Genomic DNA, 23,559 nt, shown 5'->3' on the forward strand with positions numbered 1-23,559 from the left:
TACTTATTTAGTGTGTTTGTTTTGCACCACTAATGTGCATGTCTTAAAGGAACACACCAGCATTATGGGACACCATCTCACCGTCTCCTCCAGAGTCAGACAAGAAGACAGATACCAGTTTCCTCTCAGTAGCAAGAGATCTGGCTACAGGCTAGCCTAGCTTAGCACAAATGAAGGGAAGTGGATACAGTCCACCTCTCCCGGAGCTTTAAGCTAGGCTAGTGGTGCGTATCCGCTTCCATTCATTTGTGCTAAGCTATGCTAGCTTGCAGCAGGATATATTTCTACTGAACGCACAGAGAGGAAATCTTCCTGTCTGCTGGCACATCTCCCATAATGTTGGTCACACACACACACACACACACACACACACACACACACACACACACACACACACACACACACACACACACACACACACACACACACACACACACACACACACACACACACACACACACACACACATTTTAATACTTTATTTGGTTCCACAAATTATATTACATAAACAGGGAATCAAATGTATCGGGGCCAAGCAGCAGCACTGAACACTTAAGGGTACACATAGCACCTCCTTCTCCACGTGGCTAAGCTGCCAATAATAGCTGAGACAGAGCAATATTTGGCAATTTGTTTGGCTTTTCTTTTAGACATTGCAGCAATTCTCAGACCGGTCATGGTGCATTTGTGTACATGGCCAAGACTTCCGAACACAAGTACACTATATCTACACCTATACCCAAGGTCAGCCATCACACTGAGCAGTGGTTGGTATTTGATATACTTGTCCCGGAAGGCCTGGTCCATGTACAGATCAAAGGTACAGCCTACTTCTATGACCAGCACCTCCCTGTGGCTGGTGTCAACAAAAACAATATCCGGTGTATTTGGTATGTTAGCAAAAACATCGTTGGTAAGGCCAAACCACTCTGGTTTCACTCTGGCATGTTTGTACATTGCTGCACTAGATGGTGATATGTTCCGTACCACATCAGACACAATGTCCACAATACGGTCATGACGAGCGATGTACAGGTGTTTGTATGCATTACATCCGTTTGTTATGTGTGCAATGGATTCTAGGTGTTGTGAATCCTGATGGTTTAAACAGAATGGACTGTGAGTTTGAGGATACCAAGTGGACAGATTGTATTGAGTGGGTAATACCTGCAGTCTTGCTTTGATGGTAAATTTTAAAACATCCTCACCAACAGCAGCGTTCTTATACACTGAGTGTGAGACTGAGTGGTCAGCAAACTCCAAACAAGCTAGCTTTCCCTGTAGTCTGAGTCCACACCAGTGCTGCCTGATCTCAGACTGCTTCATGCAAGCAGAACCCTCCTTGCAGAGTCTCTGTGCAGTTCGACAGTCTCTTCCTGCGGTGTTGTGATGTTGGCATTCACAACCACACAGGGGTCTGTGATAAGTTCATCAGAGACAGGGACTTCACACACACAGACACACACACTCACACACACACACACGCACGCACGCACGCACGCACGCACGCACGCACGCAGGCACGCACGCATGCACGCACGCACGCACCCACACACACACACACACACACAGAACAAACAAACAAACCAACAACCAAACACAATGTGATCTCTCAGACGCAGTGTACACTAAGGCTGCGGTTACATTAGGGCCAAAACTATTACTTTCAGTTTCATTTTTCAGAACGCTACGTAATGGCAGGCAAGTTAGATGTCGTTTTGTCTCCTGACCACCGAGTGGTGTACTGTATATACATGTAGTACAATGCCAAAGCAGTAGGTGGGGTTGTAGTTCAAACATGAAGGCCATTTTCAACCAATCAGAAAGGTTGAACGAGTCACTCCACATCCTGCTCAAAATCTCAGAAAGCCACCATCTTTAAATACCTCACATGAGCCATTTAGCAACATAGCATTTATTTAAACAAAAACGGATACATTCACTGTGTGTTCTGCCTCATTTGCAGTGTTAATTTTGTCAACTAAAATGGTGACAAAAGGTGTTCGTCAACAAAGGTTTTTTTCATGACGACAACGAGACGTGACGTCACGTTATTGAAGACCATGTCACGCTAACGAGACTAAATAGTTTATTAAATATCGTTGACCACAACTGAGGACACACAAATGTAATTTACAAAAACCAGGACGAAATTTCTCTTCATGTATGTTGATATTGTTGACTAAAACAAGACGAGACAAAATAATTATAACTTTTCTTAATGCCCTCTTCCCGAGTCAGAGCAGTGTGACGGGGAGCTGTTATTAGCATTAGCTGAAGAGCTATTTGAAAAGCTAGTTTTAGCTTTAATGTTACCTTGGCTAAAGTTGGGACTATTCATAATCCAGCTGCAAACCTGCAAGCAAAGTACAGCAAGTTGGCAAAGGAGTATTCCAAGGTAAATCACTTTTTCACCAGTAATGTTACATTGTTTATATTTCCATCTAGCTCACGTTAGCTAGTGGCTAAGCTAGCTCACGCTAATGCGGCTAGCTGATCGACCTCTCGCACACAATTAATGACATGTTGCGGACAGCCATACCGGTGACAATGTTTAGCTTTTAGTGCCAAATGATAAGAGTCTGAGGCGGAGTCTTAAAAGAGAATGTTGAATATTTATTGTGCATTTAAAATCACAACAGAGCCTCTGCTACTACAGTAGCTAACCTAAACGGAGCCTTCTGGATAGGAGGAAGTGCGCAACAACGTATAATGTCCGTGTGGAACCAATGTGCCAACAACCTTTCCGTGGGTGAAGCATAGTTGAGCATAGTACCTTTAATGATACTAATACTAATCTATACAATCACCTGTTGTTGAATAAATACCATTACTTTCTAGTTATTACTAAAAAGCAGTATATATAAAACAGTAGCTGTAAAAAAAGAAAGAAAAAAAAAAGTTTTATAATTTATATAATATTTTTTTTGTACATTAACTAAAAATAGACAAAAATGTCATCCGTTTGCATTGACAAAATCTAGACTAAAACAAAAAAGACAAAATTGAGACAAAAACTGACTAAGACTAAATATGCTCAGACATTTAGTTGACTAAAACTGACTAAACGAAAAATAAATGAAGATGACTAAATATGATGAAAACGAAAAAGGAGCACTTGACACATGACTAAGACTAAAACTAAAAAGAAAATAGCTGCCAAAATTAACACTGCTCATTTGTTGATGATTTGTTGATGAAACAAAACTAACAGCAACACAATTGACCACCAAGAGAGGAGTTTAGTCTCACAAAAAGATTGCCGATTTTGTTAGCTTACGTGCTAACGTGATTGGGATATGCCATTATAACAGTATAGCATTGTGGCTATCGTACATTAACCTAGTAATGAATGGATGAAAATGTTATTTAACAGATTGAAGAATGGGTACAATACAATACGGCTCAATACAAACAATTGTTAACACATTCGGGACGGGCCACGGATTATCCGTGGTTCGGCGCCATGCTTAAAGGACCAACCACGGACATGTCCGTGGCAAGGTTGTTTTGGCTTTTATTCCATTTTAATAACCTACTCAACGTCACCGAGCGGCACTGCAGAAGTACCCGACTCTTTGAATTCGAAAAAGTGCATTACTGGCCAGATCCTCTTAGGGGCGCTATCTCGATAATGCAGTGTTCCCTGTGGCAGAAGTTGTCTTGTTTTTTCTGGATTTCCAATGTAGTTTTCTACTAACCTGAAGCAATGCCTATAGCCTGTTACACGGATTACGTTTTGGGACGCGGATTTCACTATGCAGTAAAGGAATATATCATCAGCTAATGGACATATCGATCTCTTTCTATCCGATCTCATCTCCCGATACTCGCCCGCTCGGCTCTGCGCTCACAAAATGCTGGGCTTCTATCGATTCCTATAGGGTTAAAAAGAAATCCGCCAGCCACAGAGCCTTTGTCTACCGCGCTCCCTACCTGTGGAACAAATTACCTGCCGTCATCAGGGGCGCCTGCTTTGTCTAAGCTTTTAAATCCCTGCTTAAGACCCATCTTTTCTCTCTCTCCTTCAACCTACCCTGATCTCACCTGGTCGGGGACTGACCTTTAGATTAATCTGTCTAGTTTAGTTAGGATGTCTATTTTCCCCCATGTCTGCTTTTTTGCAGCACCACAAACATGGGAACTTTCTAACTCCTCCCCTTCTTGTTCTGTTCTTGACTTATTGTTATGTTTCTTCTTGACTTGTTTAAAGAAGACGTGTACGGCCCATGGGGACATTAACGTGTGTTGTCGGGCCTTACAAATAAATTTGATTTGATTTGATTTGAACCAGATGGCGATCGATAACTGGGAAATGCTCTGGGGGATCCAACCGGCCCACGGTAAGATCTTTTTCACGTAAATTACACGCTGATCAGGCATTGTTTTGATAGCCATCCACCCGGTCAACGAATGTGGCTACTGAGGCTAACACGGTTATTGGTAATCAATAATCAGAAACAACGTCCCCCGCCCCCCCCCCCCCCCCTTCATGCATTCATGGTGGACCATCAATACCGATCACTCCATGTTACCTGTTACCTGTTTACTGCACAATGTTGTTTTTTCATTTTTTGATTCTACTATATGTTGTACCACTGTATTGCACATCGTTGCGGGCAAGACCACCCGCATTTCATTGTATACCTGTATGCCGTGACAATTAAAACTCTTGACTTGACTTGACTTGACTTGATATGCAGTTTGAGTTTTAACTGTAGCTTCTGTATATCCGAAATGCCATTGGATTTAACGTTAGTAGCTTAGCGGCCTGTATCTTGCCTTCCAGGAAATATCCTAGCCGAAATCCCTTATACCGCTTATATTCAAGACGCTATAAAATGAGAACGTATTGATGAAAAAATTATTTCTTTAAGCCATTTTGAAGGGACGGTTTATGGTCTCAATTGACAATGAGAATGGACAGATAGCAATACTATAAACTATAGATTTAGCTCTACAAACAGCCCCACGGACTGTGCAAGTCTGTTTAGAAATGCTGGCCGTTTAGCGTGAGATTAGACGCATCCAAGTGGCCGGGAAAGTGTTAAGGGGATGCAGACTGAATTGTACTTTGGACTGGGTTCCTTATAACAATAACTTGACAACACATGATCTTAGTTTAGCCGCAGCTAGCAATCTGAGGAGGACGCAGCTGATATCCTGTATAGGTCCAGCCAGGGGAGAATTTGGCATTGGTGTTTACTACTGCACATGTGCGTTGGGCAAGAACGGCTCCGTATCCGGCTCGCGCAAATTACATGGCACTGTTGTCGACGAGTTTCCAAAACGAAAACACCCTTTCAGCGTTGCCGCTAGGAAAACGCGTTTTCCTGCCAAAACGACGTTTCCTTTTAACTTGGACATGCAAACGTAATCAATCGAAAATACAACGTTGCTGTTTTTCCCCAGTGTAACCATGGCCTAATACAGATCTACTCACCTACTAGAACCATGGAGGCCTCAAGGCTGTCTGTGGCGTCCCTCTGGAAGAGAGAGGGTTAGGGTTAGAAGAGAGACCGCTCTAACGCCACTCATCAGTTACTCACTACGTCTCTAACATGTCAGTAGAAAGCTATATGGCTGCACGTTAGCCTAGCTTAGCACAACAAATGGAAGCGGACAGTGCCGGTTAGCCTAGGCATTGTCCAACTAACACCTCTCCTGAAGGCTAACCGGCACTGTCCGCTTCCATTCATTGTGATAAGCTAGGCTAACGTGCAGCCAGATAGCTTTCTACTGAACGCACAGAGAGGAAACTGGTCTCTATCTTCTTGTCTCTCTCTGGAGAAGACGGTAAGCTAATTTCTCCAAATGTTGACGTGTTCCTGGCGCTATAAGTAGCATTCAGCCTCTAGATGTCGCACTAGAGCACCAGCGTGTCATTTATCCAACCAGGTGCGTTCCAGGTGGGGGATGGGAAGTAGAGAAGCGATACATGCAACATGTAAACAACATTCATTTTGGACCCACAAACAAAGCGGTGGTGCAGCAGACAGTGATGATGATAATGATGATGATGATGATGATGATGAAGAGTTCTTAAGATACAGCAGACGTACCCTTTCTTTGACAGAAAACCTCTGCATCTCCGTGCCGTCGGTCAGGGCTTGGCTCTCCGGGTCGTTCAATTGGCTGTGGGGAGAAGGCAGCATCTCTCATTGGTTGTCTGTGTGTTGGTCGAGAGTGTGCGGGTGGGGGGGGGGGGTTCACTACTAGGTCCCTGTACCTTCGGTTCTGCAGCAAGGATCTCAGAACTCCGTCTCGGTCTCCAGGTCTGATCTCCTTCTTGTTGATGAGCTCTTCCACCATCTTGGCGGTGATGCTGGCCAGGCTGCGCTCCTCACAGTCAAACAGCACCGCACCTGCATGGATATAAGATAAGATAAGATAATCCTTTATTGATCCCCTAGGGGAAATTCAGGTGTCAGAGCAGCATGGGGGGGGGGGGGGGGGTACAGGGTGGGGGATGCATAGATTCACAGTACAGTACAATATAGTAATATAAAATATAATAATAATAATAATAATAATAATAATAATAATAATAATAATAATAATAATAATAATAATAATAATAATAATAATAATAATAATAATAATAATAATAATAATAATAATAATAATAATAATAATAATAATAATAAAGTAATATAAAATATAAAATAGTAATATAAAAGTACAAACACAAGATAGACCAGTGTTATGAGGTCTCTAGTGCAAAGAATCAAGATAGAACCAAGGTAGTCGTTGATGTGAGTCTCTAGTTCTCAGTTGAGACAGTGATAACTCTGGCAGCAGAACAGGCCGCCCGAGCCCTTTTTTTATACATACAGTCAACATATTCTTAAATAATAGCGCTGCCCGAGGCTGGGCATGATACAGTCAACATAGAGAGAGAGAGAGAGAGAGAGCGAGAGAGAGCTCCCGTTCTACAGTCAATATACAGTGTTATCGCTTTGTAACACTGTACAAATTTCTCCACAACACACATGTACAAGTGGCAGTAATGCAGAAAATCCAGCAAGGGAAGAAGCAGTGTAGAAAACAGGTGGAGTTTTTGCCTAGCAATGGGAATGCTTTGGCTGTACTGTGTAGATAGAAGTACACACTATAGTGTTGATGTCTTTGTTTACAAGGCTTCAGGTATGGTTGCTCTGCTACAAACACAGTAGAGCAGCTGTGTGCACATCCAACCTGTTTTAGGCCAGGTGCAGGATAAAACTCAATGTGACTGAAGAAAAAATTGCAATGAACTGACTGACACAATTGACAACTATAAGCAATGCAATGCTCAGAGAAAGAGAGAGAGAGATAGAGTCTGTGATGATCCAGACAGAGAGAGTATGTGGTCAAGAGAGAGAGAGATGAGTCTGTGGTCCAGACAGAGAGAGAGAGAGAGAGAGAGAGAGAGAGAGAGAGAGAGAGAGAGAGAGAGAGATGGGTATGTGGTCCAGACAGAGAGAGAGAGAGATAAGCAAGACAGCTAAGATGAGCCCCTAAAGGATATTCAACTTTTAATGGAAGAACAAAACAGAAGGAAAAGATAACTTCACAAAGGCAACATGAATATACATAGATCCAAAAGGACAAAGATCAACACTTAAATCCAAAGAGAAGAGGGTCTATACGAGAGAAAACAAAGTAGCAAGGAGCCAACGGCCGACATCAGCTAAATAGGCTAACTGCAAATAGAGTAGCCAGGTACTGACACCAGGTACACACCGTTAGCTACAACAGCTAGCCGGCCCGTTTGGCTCAATATAACGTTAGCTACGTTAGCTAGCCGGCCCGCTTTGGCTCAATATAACATTAGCTACAACAGCTAGCCGGCCCGTTTGGCTCAATATAACGTTAGCTACGTTAGCTAGCCGGCCCGCTTGGCTCAACATAACGTCTACGATAGCTAGCCGGCCCGCTGGCTCCACATAACGTTAGCCAACATAACGTTAGCCTTAGCCACGATAGCTAGCCGGCCCGAGAGAGAGAGAGAGAGAGAGAGATCTCCACGGCGGGAATAGAATAGAGTGCATTAAAAACTCACCAAACGTCCAAGAGGATGGAGACAACCGCGTGGAGTTGACGAAGTTCATCTGCCGAACGACCGTCCTCTTCATCTTGGCATAACAATGCTGCACGCGCTCTCTGTAGGTTAGCTAACGCTAGTTAGCCTTTAGCTAAGCTACTAGCCGACATGGCTATCCCGACTGAACCACACCAACCTAACTAGCTGTCCCTGCCTTTAGCTAAGCCGACATGGCTAGCCTGACTGAACTTTCTAACATCATGCAACAACTTTCATCTTCAGTCCATCTGCCGAACGACCGTCCTCTTCGTCTTGGCTGGCATAAGCATAACCTCCAATGCTGCATGAGCGAAATAGTCAGATGCAGCTGACGCACGCCGGCCGACTGTACACATGTAACCCCTCCCTTCGTTGAAAACAATAGTATGTCTGCTGCAGAGCCCCAGAGCTCCAATAGTGTATCTGCAGAGCCGCAGAGTCAGGAACAAGTCAGACACATTCTACAAACGTGTCTAATGTGAAATATATAAGCATATAAGCAAAACGAGATTTTAGGTCTGTGATGAAAAAGGGCCTCGCAGGAAGGGGGGCCTCGCAAAAAAAAAAATAATAATAATAATTAAATTAAAAAATAATATAAAAAAAAAAAAAATTGTGCGAGGCCCCCCTTCCTGCGAGGCCCTGTGCGACCTCACTGCTCGCACACCCCCTGAGGCGGCCCTGGATATGGTTATGTATGGGTATGGATATGGATATGGATATGGATATGGGTATGATATGATATGGATATGGATATGATATGGATATGATATGGATATCATGGTAGTTTACTATAGGGTAGTTTAGTTAGGGTACAGGGTACTACATGGTACCACAGAGTACTACTTGGTACTGCATGGCATTACAGGGTACTACATGGCTTACATAGCTCTACATGGCACCACAGGGTACTACATGGCACTACAGGGTACTACAGGATACTACGGGGTACTACATGGCACTATGGGGTACTATAGGGTACTACATGGCACTACGGGGTACTACATGGCACTACAGGGTACTACATGTCTGCTCCTTTGCAGCACCACAAACATGGGAACTCTCTAACTCTTCCCCCCCCCCCCCTCTCCCCCCCCCCCCCCCCCCCCCCCTCCCTCCCCCTTCTCTCTGAGTACCCGTCTCCTGGCGCTGACCAAGGTGATGGATGCCTCGGGGTCTTGGCCAAGCTTGTAGTGACTGCTCTACATGCACCTCCGAGGCATTGGATCAGTTATTCACCGCCGTCTGTCCGTGGTCCTGTCAACTGATTAACAGACTGTTAACAGATTAACAGTCAACGCGGTTTCATTGCTGGGTTAAGTACTTCTATTCTATTCACATAATACGCTTACTTCATATATCTACTCCATTCACATATATGCCTACCACTTGTATCTATTGCTATGTCCGCCTACTACAATCTCATGAGCTGTCTAACGCCTGTCCCGTCTCCCTGTCTTCCTATGACTTGCTGTCCTGGAGTGTTGACCGGAGTGTTGGACGTCCCGTGACGAAGGCCGGGAGATTGCGACCCCCTCTGCGTGCCCCCCTGTCTTCGGAGGTCTCGTAGTGGTGACCGGAGTGCCGGATGTCCCGCGATGATGTCGGGGAGTTCGCGACCCTCTCTGCGCCACCCCCTTCCCCCTGTCTCCGGCTGTCCCTGAGCAACGACCGGAGTGTTGAATGTCCCGTGACTAAGACGGGGAGGACGTGACCCTCTTGCGCCGCCCCTGTGCCTCAAATAGATCCGCTATCAACTCTATCTTTAATCTTTCAAAATGTTCAGTTGCTATCGCTATTAGCTCTATCTTTAATTTTTCAAAATGTACAGTTGCTATTGCATGCACTCATCTGTGTTTCACCACACACATGAGTGCATGCTTACCAACTGTCCGTCTGCAACACTACTATCACCGACATCTAAGAAGGGAGATCCCCCCTTGAACGGCCCTTCTAAGGTTTCTCTCCTCCACATTGCCTGTGGAGCTTTTTTTCCCTATTGTTAGGTTTTAGTGAGTTTTTCCTTACCTTCGCGTGGGGTATGTCTGGGAGTGCTTGCATTCTTTCATTTATTTGCATTCATCTAAAAAATGTTTGGACCCTATGGTGTTCTTGTTCTGTTCTTGACTTATTGTTATGTTGTCTTCTTGACTTGTTTAAAGAAGACCTGTACGGCCCATGGGGACATTAACGTGTGTTGTCGGGCCCTATAAATAAATTTGATTTGATTTGATTTGATTTGATATGATATGGATATTATATGGATATGATATGGATATGGATATGATATGGATATGATAAGGATATTATATGGATATGATATGGATATGGATATGATATGATATTGATATTATATGGATATGGATATGATATGATATTGATATTATATGGATATGATATGATATGGATATGGATATGGATATTGATATGGATATGTATGGATATGAATATGATATGGATATGGATATGGATAAATATGATATGGATATGGATATGTATCGATATTGAAATGATATGGATATGGATATGGTTATGGATACGGATATGATATGGATATTGATATGGATATGAATATGGATATGATATGGATATATCTAACTAATGGATGTGGATACGAACCACTAGCCTAGTTTAAAACTCCAGGAGAGTTTTTTTTGGCCAACAGCTAGGCTAACTGATCCGTATCCACTTCCATTCATTTGTGCTAAGCTACCCATATAGCTCTGTATGATAGCATGTAGAATAATGCTATATATACCTTTTATATATACAGTATATATATTCATAGGTAACATTCCTTCTTATTAACAGGTTATTCCACCTGACCTGTGTTCATGGTGCGTCTCAGCTGGACGAGGCTCTTGAAGGTGAGGTAGGAGACGTGAGACGGGCCCCAGGCCCCGGTGTGGGGGTCCCAGCTCTCCTCGTAGCCCACCGAGCGGCCCGTCTCCTGCCAGCAGGGCTGCTCGTCCTGGGCCTTCATCAGCTTGTGAAGCTCCACGTACACCTGGAGACATGAGATGATGTTAGTCTGTCTGTCTGTCTGTCTGTCTGTCTGTCTGTCTGTCTGTCTGTCTGTCTGTCTGTCTGTCTGTCTGTCTGTCTGTCTGTCTGTCTGTCTGTCTGTCTGTCTGTCTGTCTGTCTGTCTGTCTGTCTGTCTGTCTGTCTGTCTGTCTGTCTGTCTGTCTGTCTGCCTGTCTGTCTGTCTGTCTGTCTCTCTCTCTCTCTCTCTCTCTCTCTCTCTCTCTCTCTCTCTCTCTCTCTCTCTCTCTCTCTCTCTCTCTCTCTCTCTCTCTCTCTCTATCTATCTATCTATCTATCTATCTATCTATCTATCTATCTATCTATCTATCTATCTATCTATCTATCTATCTATCTATCTATCTATCTATCTATCTATCTATCTATCTATCTATCTATCTATCTATCTATCTATCCAACATACAAAAGAGACTATATAACACCAGAGCTGCTCACCATATCTCTATAACACCAGCGCTGCTCACCATATCTCTATAACACCAGCGCTACTCATCATATCTCTATACCACCAGAGCTGCTCACCATATCTCTAGAACACCAGAGCTGCTCACCATATCTCTATACCACCAGAGCTGCTCACCATATCTCTATAACACCAGAGCTGCTCACCATATCTCTATTACACCAGAGCTGCTCACCATATCTCTATAACACCAGCGTTGCTCACCATATCTCTATAACACCAGCGCTGCTCATCATATCTCTATAACACCAGAGCTGCTCACCATATCTCTATACCACCAGAGCTGCTCACCATATCTCTAGAACACCAGAGCTGCTCACCATATCTCTATACCACCAGAGCTGCTCACCATATCTCTATAACACCAGAGCTGCTCACCATATCTCTATTACACCAGAGCTGCTCATCATATCTCTATAACACCAGAGCTGCTCACCATATCTCTATTACACCAGAGCTGCTCATCATATCTCTATAACACCAGAGCTGCTCACCATATCACTATAACACCAGAGCTGCTCACCATATCTCTATAACACCAGAGCTGCTCACCATATCTCTATAACACCAGAGCTGCTCACCATATCTCTATAACACCAGATCTGCTCACCATATCTCTATAACACCAGAGCTGCTCACCATATCTCTATAACACCAGAGCTGCTCACCATATCACTATAACACCAGAGCTGCTCACCATATCACTATAACACCAGAGCTGCTCACCATATCAATATAACACCAGAGCTGCTCACCATATCAATATAACACCAGAGCTGCTCACCATATCACTATAACACCAGAGCTACTCACCATATCAATATAACACCAGAGCTGCTCACCATATCAATATAACACCAGAGCTGCTCACCATATCTCACTAGATGTTCCATATTCAACACTTCCTTTGGTCAGCCCTCCTTCCAGTTTGCTGCTCCCAGCAGTTGGAACAAGACGCAAAATACTTTGAAAATGGACAAATTGATCCCCCTCACTACTTTTAAGGACTCTATCTCAGGGTTGTTTACACACCTGCACCTGTCACCCAACCTTTTAACTGTAAGTGTCTGTTCTGCTTCATGTACGTATGCCCATACCTTGTCATTTTATTGGCTTTGTTTGGTGTGTGTTTTAATTATTTCCCTTAACTCTGTGATGTATGTATCATCTGTCTCTGTGATGTATGTATCATCTGTCTCTTACCTCTGTGATGTATGTATCATCTCTTTTCTATTTTGTTATTTTTGTCTTCTTTCCCTGTTCCCTGTTACCCAGAAAATGGGGGACCTTGATGTAAACAACACAAAAGTATTTTTCTGGTCTGCATCCCCTTAGCAGTTGTATTGAGCCGTACGGTATTGTACCTATTCTGCAATCTGTTAATAAAGTTTTCAATCAATCAATCAATCACCCTTCGAGGGGTCCCTTTGTCCTCTCACCAGGCCTGTCTGTCCTCTCACCAGGACAGTTTGTCCTCTCACCAGGCCTGTCTGTCCTCTCACCAGGCCTGTCTGTCCTCTCACCAGGCCTGTCTGTTCTCTCACCAGGACAGTTTGTCCTCTCACCAGGCCTGTCTGTCCTCTCACCAGGCCTGTCTGTCCTCTCACCAGGCCTGTCTGTCCTCTCACCAGGACAGTTTCTCCTCTCACCAGGCCTGTCTGTCCTCTCACCAGGACAGTTTGTCCTCTCACCAGGACAGTTTGTCCTCTCACCAGGCCTGTCTGTCCTCTCACCAGGACAGTTTGTCCTCTCACCAAGCCTGTCTGTCCTCTCACCAGGCCTGTCTGTCCTCTCACCAGGCCTGTCTGTCCTCTCACCAGGCCTGTCTGTCCTCTCACCAGGACAGTTTGTCCTCTCACCAGGCCTGTCTGTCCTCTCACCAGGCCTGTCTGTCCTCTCACCAGGCCTGTCTGTCCTCTCACCAGGCCTGTCTGTTCTCTCACCAGGACAGTTTGTCCTCTCACCAGGCCTGTCTGTCCTCTCACCAGGCCTGTCTGTCCTCTCACCAGGCCTGTCTGTCCTCTCACCAGGACAGTTTCTCCTCTCACCAGGCCTGTCTGTCCTCTCACCAGGACAGTTTGTCCTCTCACCAGGACAGTTTGTCCTCTCACCAGGACAGTTTGTCCTCTCACCAGGCCTGTCTGTCCTCTCACCAGGACAGTTTCTCCTCTCACCAGGCCTGTCTGTCCTCTCACCAGGCCTGTCTGTCCTCTCACCAGGCCTGTCTGTCCTCTCACCAAGCCTGTCTGTCCTCTCACCAGGACAGTTTGTCCTCTCACCAGGACAGTTTGTCCTCTCACCAGGCCTGTCTGTCCTCTCACCAGGCCTGTCTGTCCTCTCACCAGGACAGTTTGTCCTCTCACCAGGACAGTTTGTCCTCTCACCAGGCCTGTCTGTCCTCTCACCAGGCCTGTCTGTCCTCTCACCAGGACAGGTTGTCCTCTCACCAGGACAGTTTGTCCTCTCACCAGGCCTGTCTGTCCTCTCACCAGGCCTGTCTGTCCTCTCACCAGGACAGTTTGTCCTCTCACCAGGCCTGTCTGTCCTCTCACCAGGCCCGTCTGTCCTCTCACCAGGACCGTCATTGTGAATAAGAATGTGTTCTTAACCCTTTCACTGCTGCACTACCAAACGGTTAACCCTTTCCCTGCAACAATACACAGAAGGTTAACCCTTTCACTGCCACAACCGTCGGTAGTGTGATAGTAAAGGGTTAACCTTCTGTAGTGTGGCAGTGAAAGGGTTAATTGACCTGCCTGGTTATATTGTAAATAAAAGAAAACACTGAAGGTCCTGTGTAGTTGTTGTGTTATTTTTCTTTTGCTATATCTGCTCCCCTATACTCGTCTCCTTTCACTGCTACGCAGATGACAGTCAGATGTACCTGCCATTGAAAAGGAACAATCGCAAACCCGGTGAAACCATTGGGTCTCATTCCCGACATTTTTTCAAAGATATATTCTGGAAGACTTATCTTGGAACCACTGAGACATAATCTATGACAAGTACACTCTGAGTCCTGAACGTGCTGGAGATATGTCTTAAGTGGCTGAAACGGTAGCAGAAATTATATGATCTGATATCTGTCGTAAACTCCAAAGCGCGTTCCCGTTCAGGTCATTTGCATACAAACCACGCCCCCGACAGTCCTTATAAAGCAACTGGTGACGCAGCTGTGTGAAATGGAATGGCGGAAGTGCTTTGCGTTGCGAGCCGCGTGATTACGAAACCTAGCGTCAGTCAGTGCCAATCAGAGAGCGTCTCCGAGAAATGCGGCTAGGTTTTATAATCACGCTTGCGCCCATCAAAACTAGATTAGATTAATGTATTGGCATCATATACAGCTCGCGGTACACACCTGCCGCAGCGCGCGCGCACACACACACGCGCGCGCAGTACTGTATATGAATGAATGAATGACATATAATATATATAGCCTACGGGCCGGCGGGCGTAATGAATGAACGCTGTAACTGAGGGGTTACAAACCCTGACTGTATTAAAGATTGTGATAGATTGGGGGCGGAGCTGAGCGATCATGGAGTAGACGTGTTTCACATGAGCTCCCTTCTACCGTGCTGAATATACGTTTCTCCCCATTAGTCTTTATTTTATTTTTATTTGTTTTTTATCTGTTTGCTAGGTCGTCGTGTTTAGTATACTGTCGTCGACTTTTTTTTTTGACTTTCTGCGATGACGGGGGTGGAAACCAGAGCCATGAGCGCCCCATCCAGCAAACCACCACCACCGGGCCTGACCGCATCGTCGTCTGGTGTCGGGGAAATAAGCGAAGCTGTGCTCTTGGTCATGACCAAGCTACACGCAGACTCTGAGGCACGCGTCGCTGAAGCACAGAAGAAAGTGTTGGCGGATTTTTGTGTCAACCTCCGTCGTGAGATATCGGAAGAGATACGGCTGGCGGTGGTCCCGCTGACAGACAAGATGGAGTCGATTCACGCTGCCTCATCGGCTAATGCTAACGAACTAGCCATGCTAACGACGGAGGTATCATTACAGTGCGAGAAGATGGCGGGTCTCGAATCCGCCCTGCTTGCTAGGCAGGCTGAAGTCAACAAACTACAGTCGGCGGTGGAGGAGATGCAGTCCCGGGATAGACGCCACAACGTCAGGATTGTTGGAGTACCGGAGACCAGCGGTGAAGGCCGTCTCTCTGAGACCATGCCCGAACTGCTGCAGAAAATACTAGGGACGGACGTCCTCCCTTCGCCTCCTGTCTGTGAGTCGGCCTACAGAGCGGGCAGGTTTTCTCGCGGCGTGAACAAAGAGCCGAGGCCCATCATAGTCAAGCTGAACAGGCTTCAGCAGAGAGAACTCATCATGCGGTCGGCGCGTACCAGAAGGGGTAATCTGAGGCTTGGCGATCACAAAGTGGCCATTTTCGAGGACTTTACGCCGGAGGTTCAAGCACAGAGAGGCGAATACAAGGTGGTCCTGACTAAGCTATGGAAACTAGGCCTGAGGCCCACGTTATTTGCTCCCGCGAAATTATCTGTATTGGAGAAGGTCGATGGTCAGCGTTCATTTTGGTCGTTGGCTAAAGCGAAGGAATATCTTGCGGGGATACCCGAGACTGTTGCTTGATATCTCTGTCGGGTGAGTGACTTGGCGGTGTGGGCCTATATTCATTGATTAGGCCGACTATTCACAAATACTTGCTGTCATGCCCAGACATGCTAACTGCCCACTGCCCATCCAACTAACGGGGCTTCCCAATGACTTCTGTTACTTGCTAAAGCTGACCTCATGGTCGTACTTGTGTATCGCCTCTTTGAAAGCTAACGAGCTAGCTGAACAATGTACATAATAGGCTAACGTGCTATCCGGATTCATCACTAGCTTACGCGCTAGCCTCGGGCTAGCTAAGCGGGCTTCGTCTATCGTCTGCGCTGAGACATTCGAGACCCGTTAATGGTTACGTATTTTGGTTGCTGTTGCTGTTCAAAGTGTCATTGGTTTGCACAATTCAAGAGTGATGGGGTCCTTAACTAACTTCTGGTATGCTTTTATTTTTATATCCAGGTTGTTTTGAGCTTTGGGATCCAATAGTAGAAGCCAAGGTCGGTTGAATATGCATATACAATATATGATAACAGGTTGGGTCGGGTATGGCTTATGCACCTTATGGCTATATGGTTATATGGCTTGCACTTTAGCCATAACCCTCTTTTCCTTTTTTTTTCTTATTGTCGCTGTTTTTATGTCATCTGTATGCGCGATTTAAATGTGATCCGATTCTACCTTGGACTAACTGCTGATATGCCTTAATTTTGTTTTGAATTTTCCGTGATCCATTTGTGCTATAACGTTGCGACATTAATATGCAGACTCCAAGGTAGATGGTTACAGGGTTGATGTTGAGTAATTATATAATAATGGCTAATTTTTCCATTATAGCTGTCATGTTAGGGCCAAGGCTCACGTTGGCTCTCGACCGAATATACATAAAATATGTGATAACAGGCTGGCTTAGGTTTAGCTTTGCTTGCACTTTAGCCATAACCCTCTTTTTCCTTTCCTATTATTGTCGCTGTTTTAATGGCATTTGAATGAGCAATTTAACTGTGATTCGATCCTACCTTAGACTAACTGCTGATATGCTTTGATTTTGTTTTGAATTTTCCCTTATCCATTTATACTATAACGTTGCAACATTAATATGCAGACTACGAGGTAGATGGTCACAGGGTTGATGTTGAGTAATTATATAATAATGGCAAATTTTTCCATTATAGCTGTCATGTTAGGGCCAAGGTTCACGTTGGCTCTCGAACGAATATACATAAATATGTGATAACAGGCTGGGTCAGGTTTAACTTTGCTTGCACTTTAGCCATAACCCTCTTTTTCCTTTTCCTATTATTGTCGATTCTTACATAGGTTATGTCATTTCAGCCGTTGTGCCTGATCAGAGGGACTGCTTCAGGGGTGCACTTTAACCATAACCCCTTTTTTCCCTTTCTTATTATTGTCATTGTTAATTGACATTGTTCACACAATTTTGCACAATTAACCTGTGACCTGATCCTGCCTTAGACTATCGGCTGGGATGCTTTAATTTAATTTTGTTTTGAATTTTCCTGTACCCATTTGGGCTATAAAATTGCGACGTTGAAGCGCAGATTCGGAAATAGATGGTTGCAGGTTGATGTGGAGTTATTATTTAATAATGGCTATTTTTACCATTATGGTTGTCTTATGTTGGGGCCAGGGCTCAGGTGGTTTTCGACCGATATCTTTATTGAATTTTATTTTTATTATTATTTGTGTTTATTGGACTAGTGGGGGTTTACTCAGGGGTTTATCTAGAGGGGGGTTAGAGTGGGGAGCGTCTTTTTGGGTCCATGTCTCTAGTGGGAAGTGATAGGAAGATGACCATCCTCAGTGGATGGGGCATAGGGTGGGGATTGGAGAGTGGGTATAGGGGGGCTTATAATAGGACGGTGGGTTAGGGTTTAGAGTAGAAGGAGGGGGGGTTGTAGCTGGGGTGGTATTTTTATGTGTTTTATGTACTGTTGTCTTATATGTGTGTAATTGTTCCTCCTCTGAACTCCTGGGATTGACCGTCTGGGCCCACCTGGATCAGCGCCTCTGTACTCAGCCTGGCTGCACTGGTATGTTCTCTACGCATTTAGACGAGCTCGACCATGGCTAAATTGAATATTTTAATTTGGAACGCAGGAGGGCTTAACGCCCCACACAAGCGTGCCAGTGTCCTTTGGCTATTGAAGAGGAGAAATATTGACCTTGCTCTCCTTAGTGAGACGCATTTATTGGTAGGTGACGTGTCAAGACTGGCAAATCGGCAATATCACGTTATCTCCTCATCCTCAGCCGATGATAAGACGAAAGGAGTAGTCATAGTTACAAGACGTAACCTTGATATCAAAGTCTTGGATGTATGGTCGGACACGGAGGGAAGGATTACTATAGCAAAAGTTGAATTCTTGCATAGGAAGATGGCTATAATAGCATTGTATGCTCCTAACACATTTGATTCAGCGTTCTATAATACAATCACGAAGAATATGTTGGAACTTAATGGATACGCTCTCATTGTGGGTGGCGATTTTAATGCGTGCTGGGATGCGGAGATGGATAGGTCCTGGCCCTCTGAAACGAGCGACCAAAAACGGGCCTCTAAGGCCCTTAGGATGTGGGCCAAGGACACGGGGCTCACAGACCTTTGGCGCTTATCCAATCCCACCCTCAAAGATTACTCTCACCTGTCAGCCAGACACAAAGCTTCTCTCGAATTGACTATGCATTCGCGTCCCCTAATATGTTTGATAGTTTCGATGTCTCATTGGTTCCCTTGGCTCTCTCAGACCACAAGGGGATTTTCCTTACGGCAACCTTTGGCAGGCTCTCCGCAAGAGCTCCCAGATGGCGTTTTAATTCGACCTTGCTAAAGAACGATGACTTCTGTTCTGAGTTCAGGAGTAAACTAGCTGAATTTTTGCAGATCAACGTTGGCACAGTAGAAGACCCTAGGGTCCTGTGGAACGCATTGAAAGGATTTGTCAGGGGTCATGTCACACTATTTGCCTCCAATTTGCGAAAATCCCGGTCAAAAAAGCTAGAAGGACTGGAATCATTATATGCGGACCTATACGCATCCTTGCAAACTAACTATAATGAACGACTAAACACACAACGTAAGATAGTCAAAAAAGAAATAAACTCCATACTTAAACAACAGTCTGAGTTCTTGATACATAGGACAAGACAAAATTACTATTTTCACGGCTCCAGACCTAGCCATCTATTGGCAATGAAAATACGCTCAAATGATCATTTCTCGGATATCCCCTCGATTAGGACGAGCCAGGGTGCAGTCACTACTGATTCGAAAAAGATCAATGACACTTTTAAAGAGTTTTACTCACAGTTATATAGCTCAGAGGGTAATCTTGATGACTCTAAATTTGAATCGTTCATTGGCGGGCTTGAGATACCCCACATTTCTGAGGAAGAGGCCAAGGAACTGGGGAGACCGATTACTCTCGTGGAATTGAGGGAGACGATTGTTGAAATGCAGAGGGGTAAGGCACCAGGCTGGGATGGTATTCCACCCGAAGTGTATTTAGCTTTCTGGGACCAACTGGGTCCATTGATGCTCGATATGATCAATTACGCTATCGAACAAGGGGAGTTCTCAAGAGATGTCAATATGGCATTGATTTCTTTACTTCTCAAGAAGGACAAAGATCCCAATGATTGTGGTAGCTATAGACCCTTGAGTCTTCTCGGGGCCGATTTAAAAGTGTTTGCCAAGGTGCTGGCCCGTCGCCTGCAGAGATTTATGTCTGTATTGGTACACTGCGATCAAACTGGTTTTATCCCGGGGCGTCTGGCTGCAGATAATCTTAGGAGGCTGTTGCATGTAATCGATAACAGTAAAGACATTACAACTCCATCCACAGTTCTGTCTTTGGATGCCATGAAGGCGTTTGACAGACTTGAGTGGTCATACCTGTGGAAGGTACTTGAGGTCATGGGTCTTGGGAAGAGTTTTATTCATATGATTAAAGTCCTGTATGCCTCGCCGTCTGCGATGATACTGACAGGCAAAAACTGTTCCACACTCTTTCCAGTCTCCAGATCTTCTAGACAGGGTTGCCCTCTGAGCCCAGGACTGTTCGCGCTTTCCCTCGAACCTTTGGCCCAATTTATTAGGCAATCGGAGGACATCGTCCCCATAATGGTCAATAATACTCCACACAAAATTGCTCTCTATGCGGATGACCTGCTGATTTTCATGGACGACCCATCCCGGTCGGCCACAAAATTATTGAGGATAATCGACGACTTTGGTAAATTGTCAGGCTTTAAGATTAACTGGAACAAATCAGCCTGCCTACCTCTTAATGAGCTGGCCAAGGCGGTACGACTACCAGCTGATATCCCCATAGTAGAACATTTTAAATACTTGGGCATAGAGATATTCCCCACGCTGAACCAAATTACTAAGTACAACTTCACGGGTACTTATGATAAAATACGCCAGGATCTAGACAGGTGGTCGTCCCTTCCTAACTCCTTACAAGCCCGGGCTTCCATAATCAAAATGAACATCCTGCCTAGGATAAATTTTATTAGCTCAATGCTCCCCCTGCCCCCTCCAATAGACCACTGGCGCAAGGTACAATCGATGGTATCTAAGTTTATCTGGAATAACAAACGCCCGAGAATCAAAAGGGCTACTACTCAACGTAGAAAACAAGATGGGGGCCTCGCAATCCCTGATTTTAAACTTTATTTCTGGTCCTTTTCACTGAGACCTCTGATGTGCTGGCTGGACCCTGTAGAGGCTGTATCGTGGCGCTCCTTAGAAGCGGCGGCGGTATCTCCGCTAAGATTGCAGGATGTAGTGTACTCCACTGTCTCTATTTCGAAATGCCGGCTGAGGTATGGACCGATCATAACTCACGTGATCCAAACGTGGCGTAATGTACAGAGGTCGTGTGGGGTTAAATGCCCATGGCACCTGGACTCTCCAATTTTTAATAACCAGCAATTACTTGTTGGGCACAAGCCGGTTAATATTCCTCAATGGCAAAGGAGGGGAGTGCATACTCTGGAGGATATTTATGATAAGAACGGCCTCCGTGCGTTTCAGGACTTAAGAGAATTTTATGATCTACCCGGCGAGTCCTTCTTTCTTTACCTTCAACTAAGGTCAGCACTGAGGGCGCATGGCGTACCGTGGGCTCAAGCTTTGCACCCACACCCCTTCCTCAGGCTCATAGTGGACAGGACGACATCCAGAGGGTTTGTCTCAGACTTTTATACGCTCTTAATTCAATCCACGTATAAAAATGTATCATTGGATACAATCTGGCGTGTGGATATCCCGGAGTTGGACCCCGAGTTTGACTGGGATGATGTTTGGGCAAATGTGGCATTATCTTCCCGCAACCCCAATCACCAGCAAATTAATTTTAATTATATTCATAGGACCTATCTTACACCTAGGAAGCTATTTGCTATGGGACTGATAACCGACTCTCGGTGCACTTTGTGCTCTCAAAAGACCACTGGCACTTATATGCATATGTATTGGGATTGCCCACCAGTGGCCCGCTTCTGGAGGTCAATAACGGACAAACTTTCAGATCTGTGTGGCTTAACTATCCCATTCACAGCTGTTACGCTACTCCTGAACGATATAACGACACTACCCGCGTCCGTACAACTGAAAAGGGTTGTCCTAGCGGGCGTCACAGCAGCGAAGAAGCTAATAGCAATGAGATGGAAGGAGCCTGAGAAGCTTACAATGATTAACTGGTCCCTAACTCTATTGGATGTGATTTATCTTGAGATATCCACGGCTCGGGTGATTGGGGTAGGGCAGGCTGGCATTGACCTGTGGTTCGCAGCAGCTGAGAAGGTAAAGACCGCCGTGTGCGGCTGAGCGGGGTTGGGGCGCTTGATCGGGGGGGTCCGGCGGTCTCTGGGGAGGGGGAGGAGGAAATGTCTTGTCTGTCTTGGTTTTTGTCTTGTCCTTCTTAACTTTGACTGGGGGGATTTTAGGGGGGGTAGGTATTTAGCTATTCTGCGCTATATGTCAATTCACATGCCATCTCCCCAAGGGACTAATATTGGCAGACTGATTGACCTGTTAACCAACTTGGAGGAAGAATTTCTTTCTTCTTACACTTTACCTTCTGCGAGTTTGGCAGTCTTGAACATGTGTAAGGGACCTAGGCTATCTACAATAAATCTGCGGCAACACTCTCATAAACAATCTTTTAAGTCACTCCACTTTGTAAAGGTGGGGAAAGGTTGGCATGTTTGAAGACATTTTTGTTATTGAAATTGCCATCTGTATTTGATAGGTTGGACGCTGTTCTTTTTCTTTTGTCTTTATAATTTATTATTCTGTATTATTATTGTTTGTTATTCTCCTGTGAAGTTATGTTTTTTGTTACTGTGGTTATTGTGTTGTCCTGTTTCGTGTAATTAATAATAAAAAAAAATTTGATCAAAAAAAGAAGAAGATTGTGATAGATTAAACCACTGCTAGTTATGTACTTTAATTACTGGCCAGACAGTACATCAAATATAGATGGTGAACATCCACAAGAACACGTCATTGACACAGAAATACTATTGGAGGGTAATTTATTATTATTAGGCAACGTTCGGTTACAGAATGAGAATTAGGGTCGCGCTTGTATGGCGAAGAATATACGTAAAGTCAGTCAAGAGCATAAGTCACTAAGAATAGCAGGAATCCTACGATGGGTCTAAGCTGACGCCACCTGTTGTATATAGCAATTATATAGGGCAACACCGGTACCAACTGGAGACAATGGGTTCCCTCCGGGGTGTAAGGCCTGGAGGGTAGAGGAATGTTCGGGTACTCCGTCTGAGTCAACGAGGAATAAAGAGACTCCAGGTACAGGAGTCGGTGCTTGTACTCCCTTGATCAGCAGACAAAAGCAATAGTTGTAATCCAAGATGCTCGACAGCATTGACGACAGCTAGCCAGCCCCGTCCACGAGGCAGGCCCGAGTGGTAATCCTCACGAGGTTAAATCCCAAACGATAGTGGAAATCAACGGTGCTCTTCTCCGGTAGTCACGTCCCAAATCAATATAATCCAACCAGGAATGGTTCTGCAATCGCCGGCGCCGATTCTCCTGTGTACATGTCCAACGGTTCTCGCCTAGGACTCCTCGGGTGTGGGCGACGTATTTAGGCCACACAGCCTGGATAAGTGCACTAGCTAAAGACACAACGAACCGATGGGTAATGCTACACACGGAAGAACTGTGACCGCACAATATACAATAAATGATCGACTATTGACTTCACATTAGATTAAGTCGAACTCAACGTTACTTCATTAAACTCTGACACTTTAACATTCTATTCGCACGCGGTTCTCAATGCTCTATTTAGACGCAAGGTTGCTCACTTCACTGCACGTTGACTCGTGGTGAAGGTGGGTAAGGTTTAGGTA

The 23,559-nt window shown here is 45.0% G+C and overlaps 1 protein-coding gene across 1 annotated transcript in view; it reads right to left on the minus strand.

The window, feature by feature from the left end:
• The window catches only part of LOC311236059 (band 3 anion exchange protein-like), a 129,932-nt gene that overhangs the window by 85,373 nt on the left and 21,000 nt on the right, over positions 1-23,559 (minus strand). The window contains exons 3-6 of the mRNA XM_084323649.1: positions 10,892-11,072; positions 6,230-6,365; positions 6,063-6,135; positions 5,444-5,486 (exon numbers count right to left, since the gene is read on the minus strand). Coding sequence (XP_084179775.1) covers positions 5,444-5,486; positions 6,063-6,135; positions 6,230-6,365; positions 10,892-11,048 — 409 coding nt within the window. The 5' untranslated portion in view covers positions 11,049-11,072. The remainder of the gene's footprint in view (positions 1-5,443; positions 5,487-6,062; positions 6,136-6,229; positions 6,366-10,891; positions 11,073-23,559) is intronic.

The sequence above is a fragment of the Notolepis coatsorum genome, assembly GCF_963971535.1.
Source record: "Notolepis coatsorum genome assembly, chromosome: 10".
Taxonomy (NCBI): Eukaryota; Metazoa; Chordata; class Actinopteri; order Aulopiformes; family Paralepididae; genus Notolepis; species Notolepis coatsorum.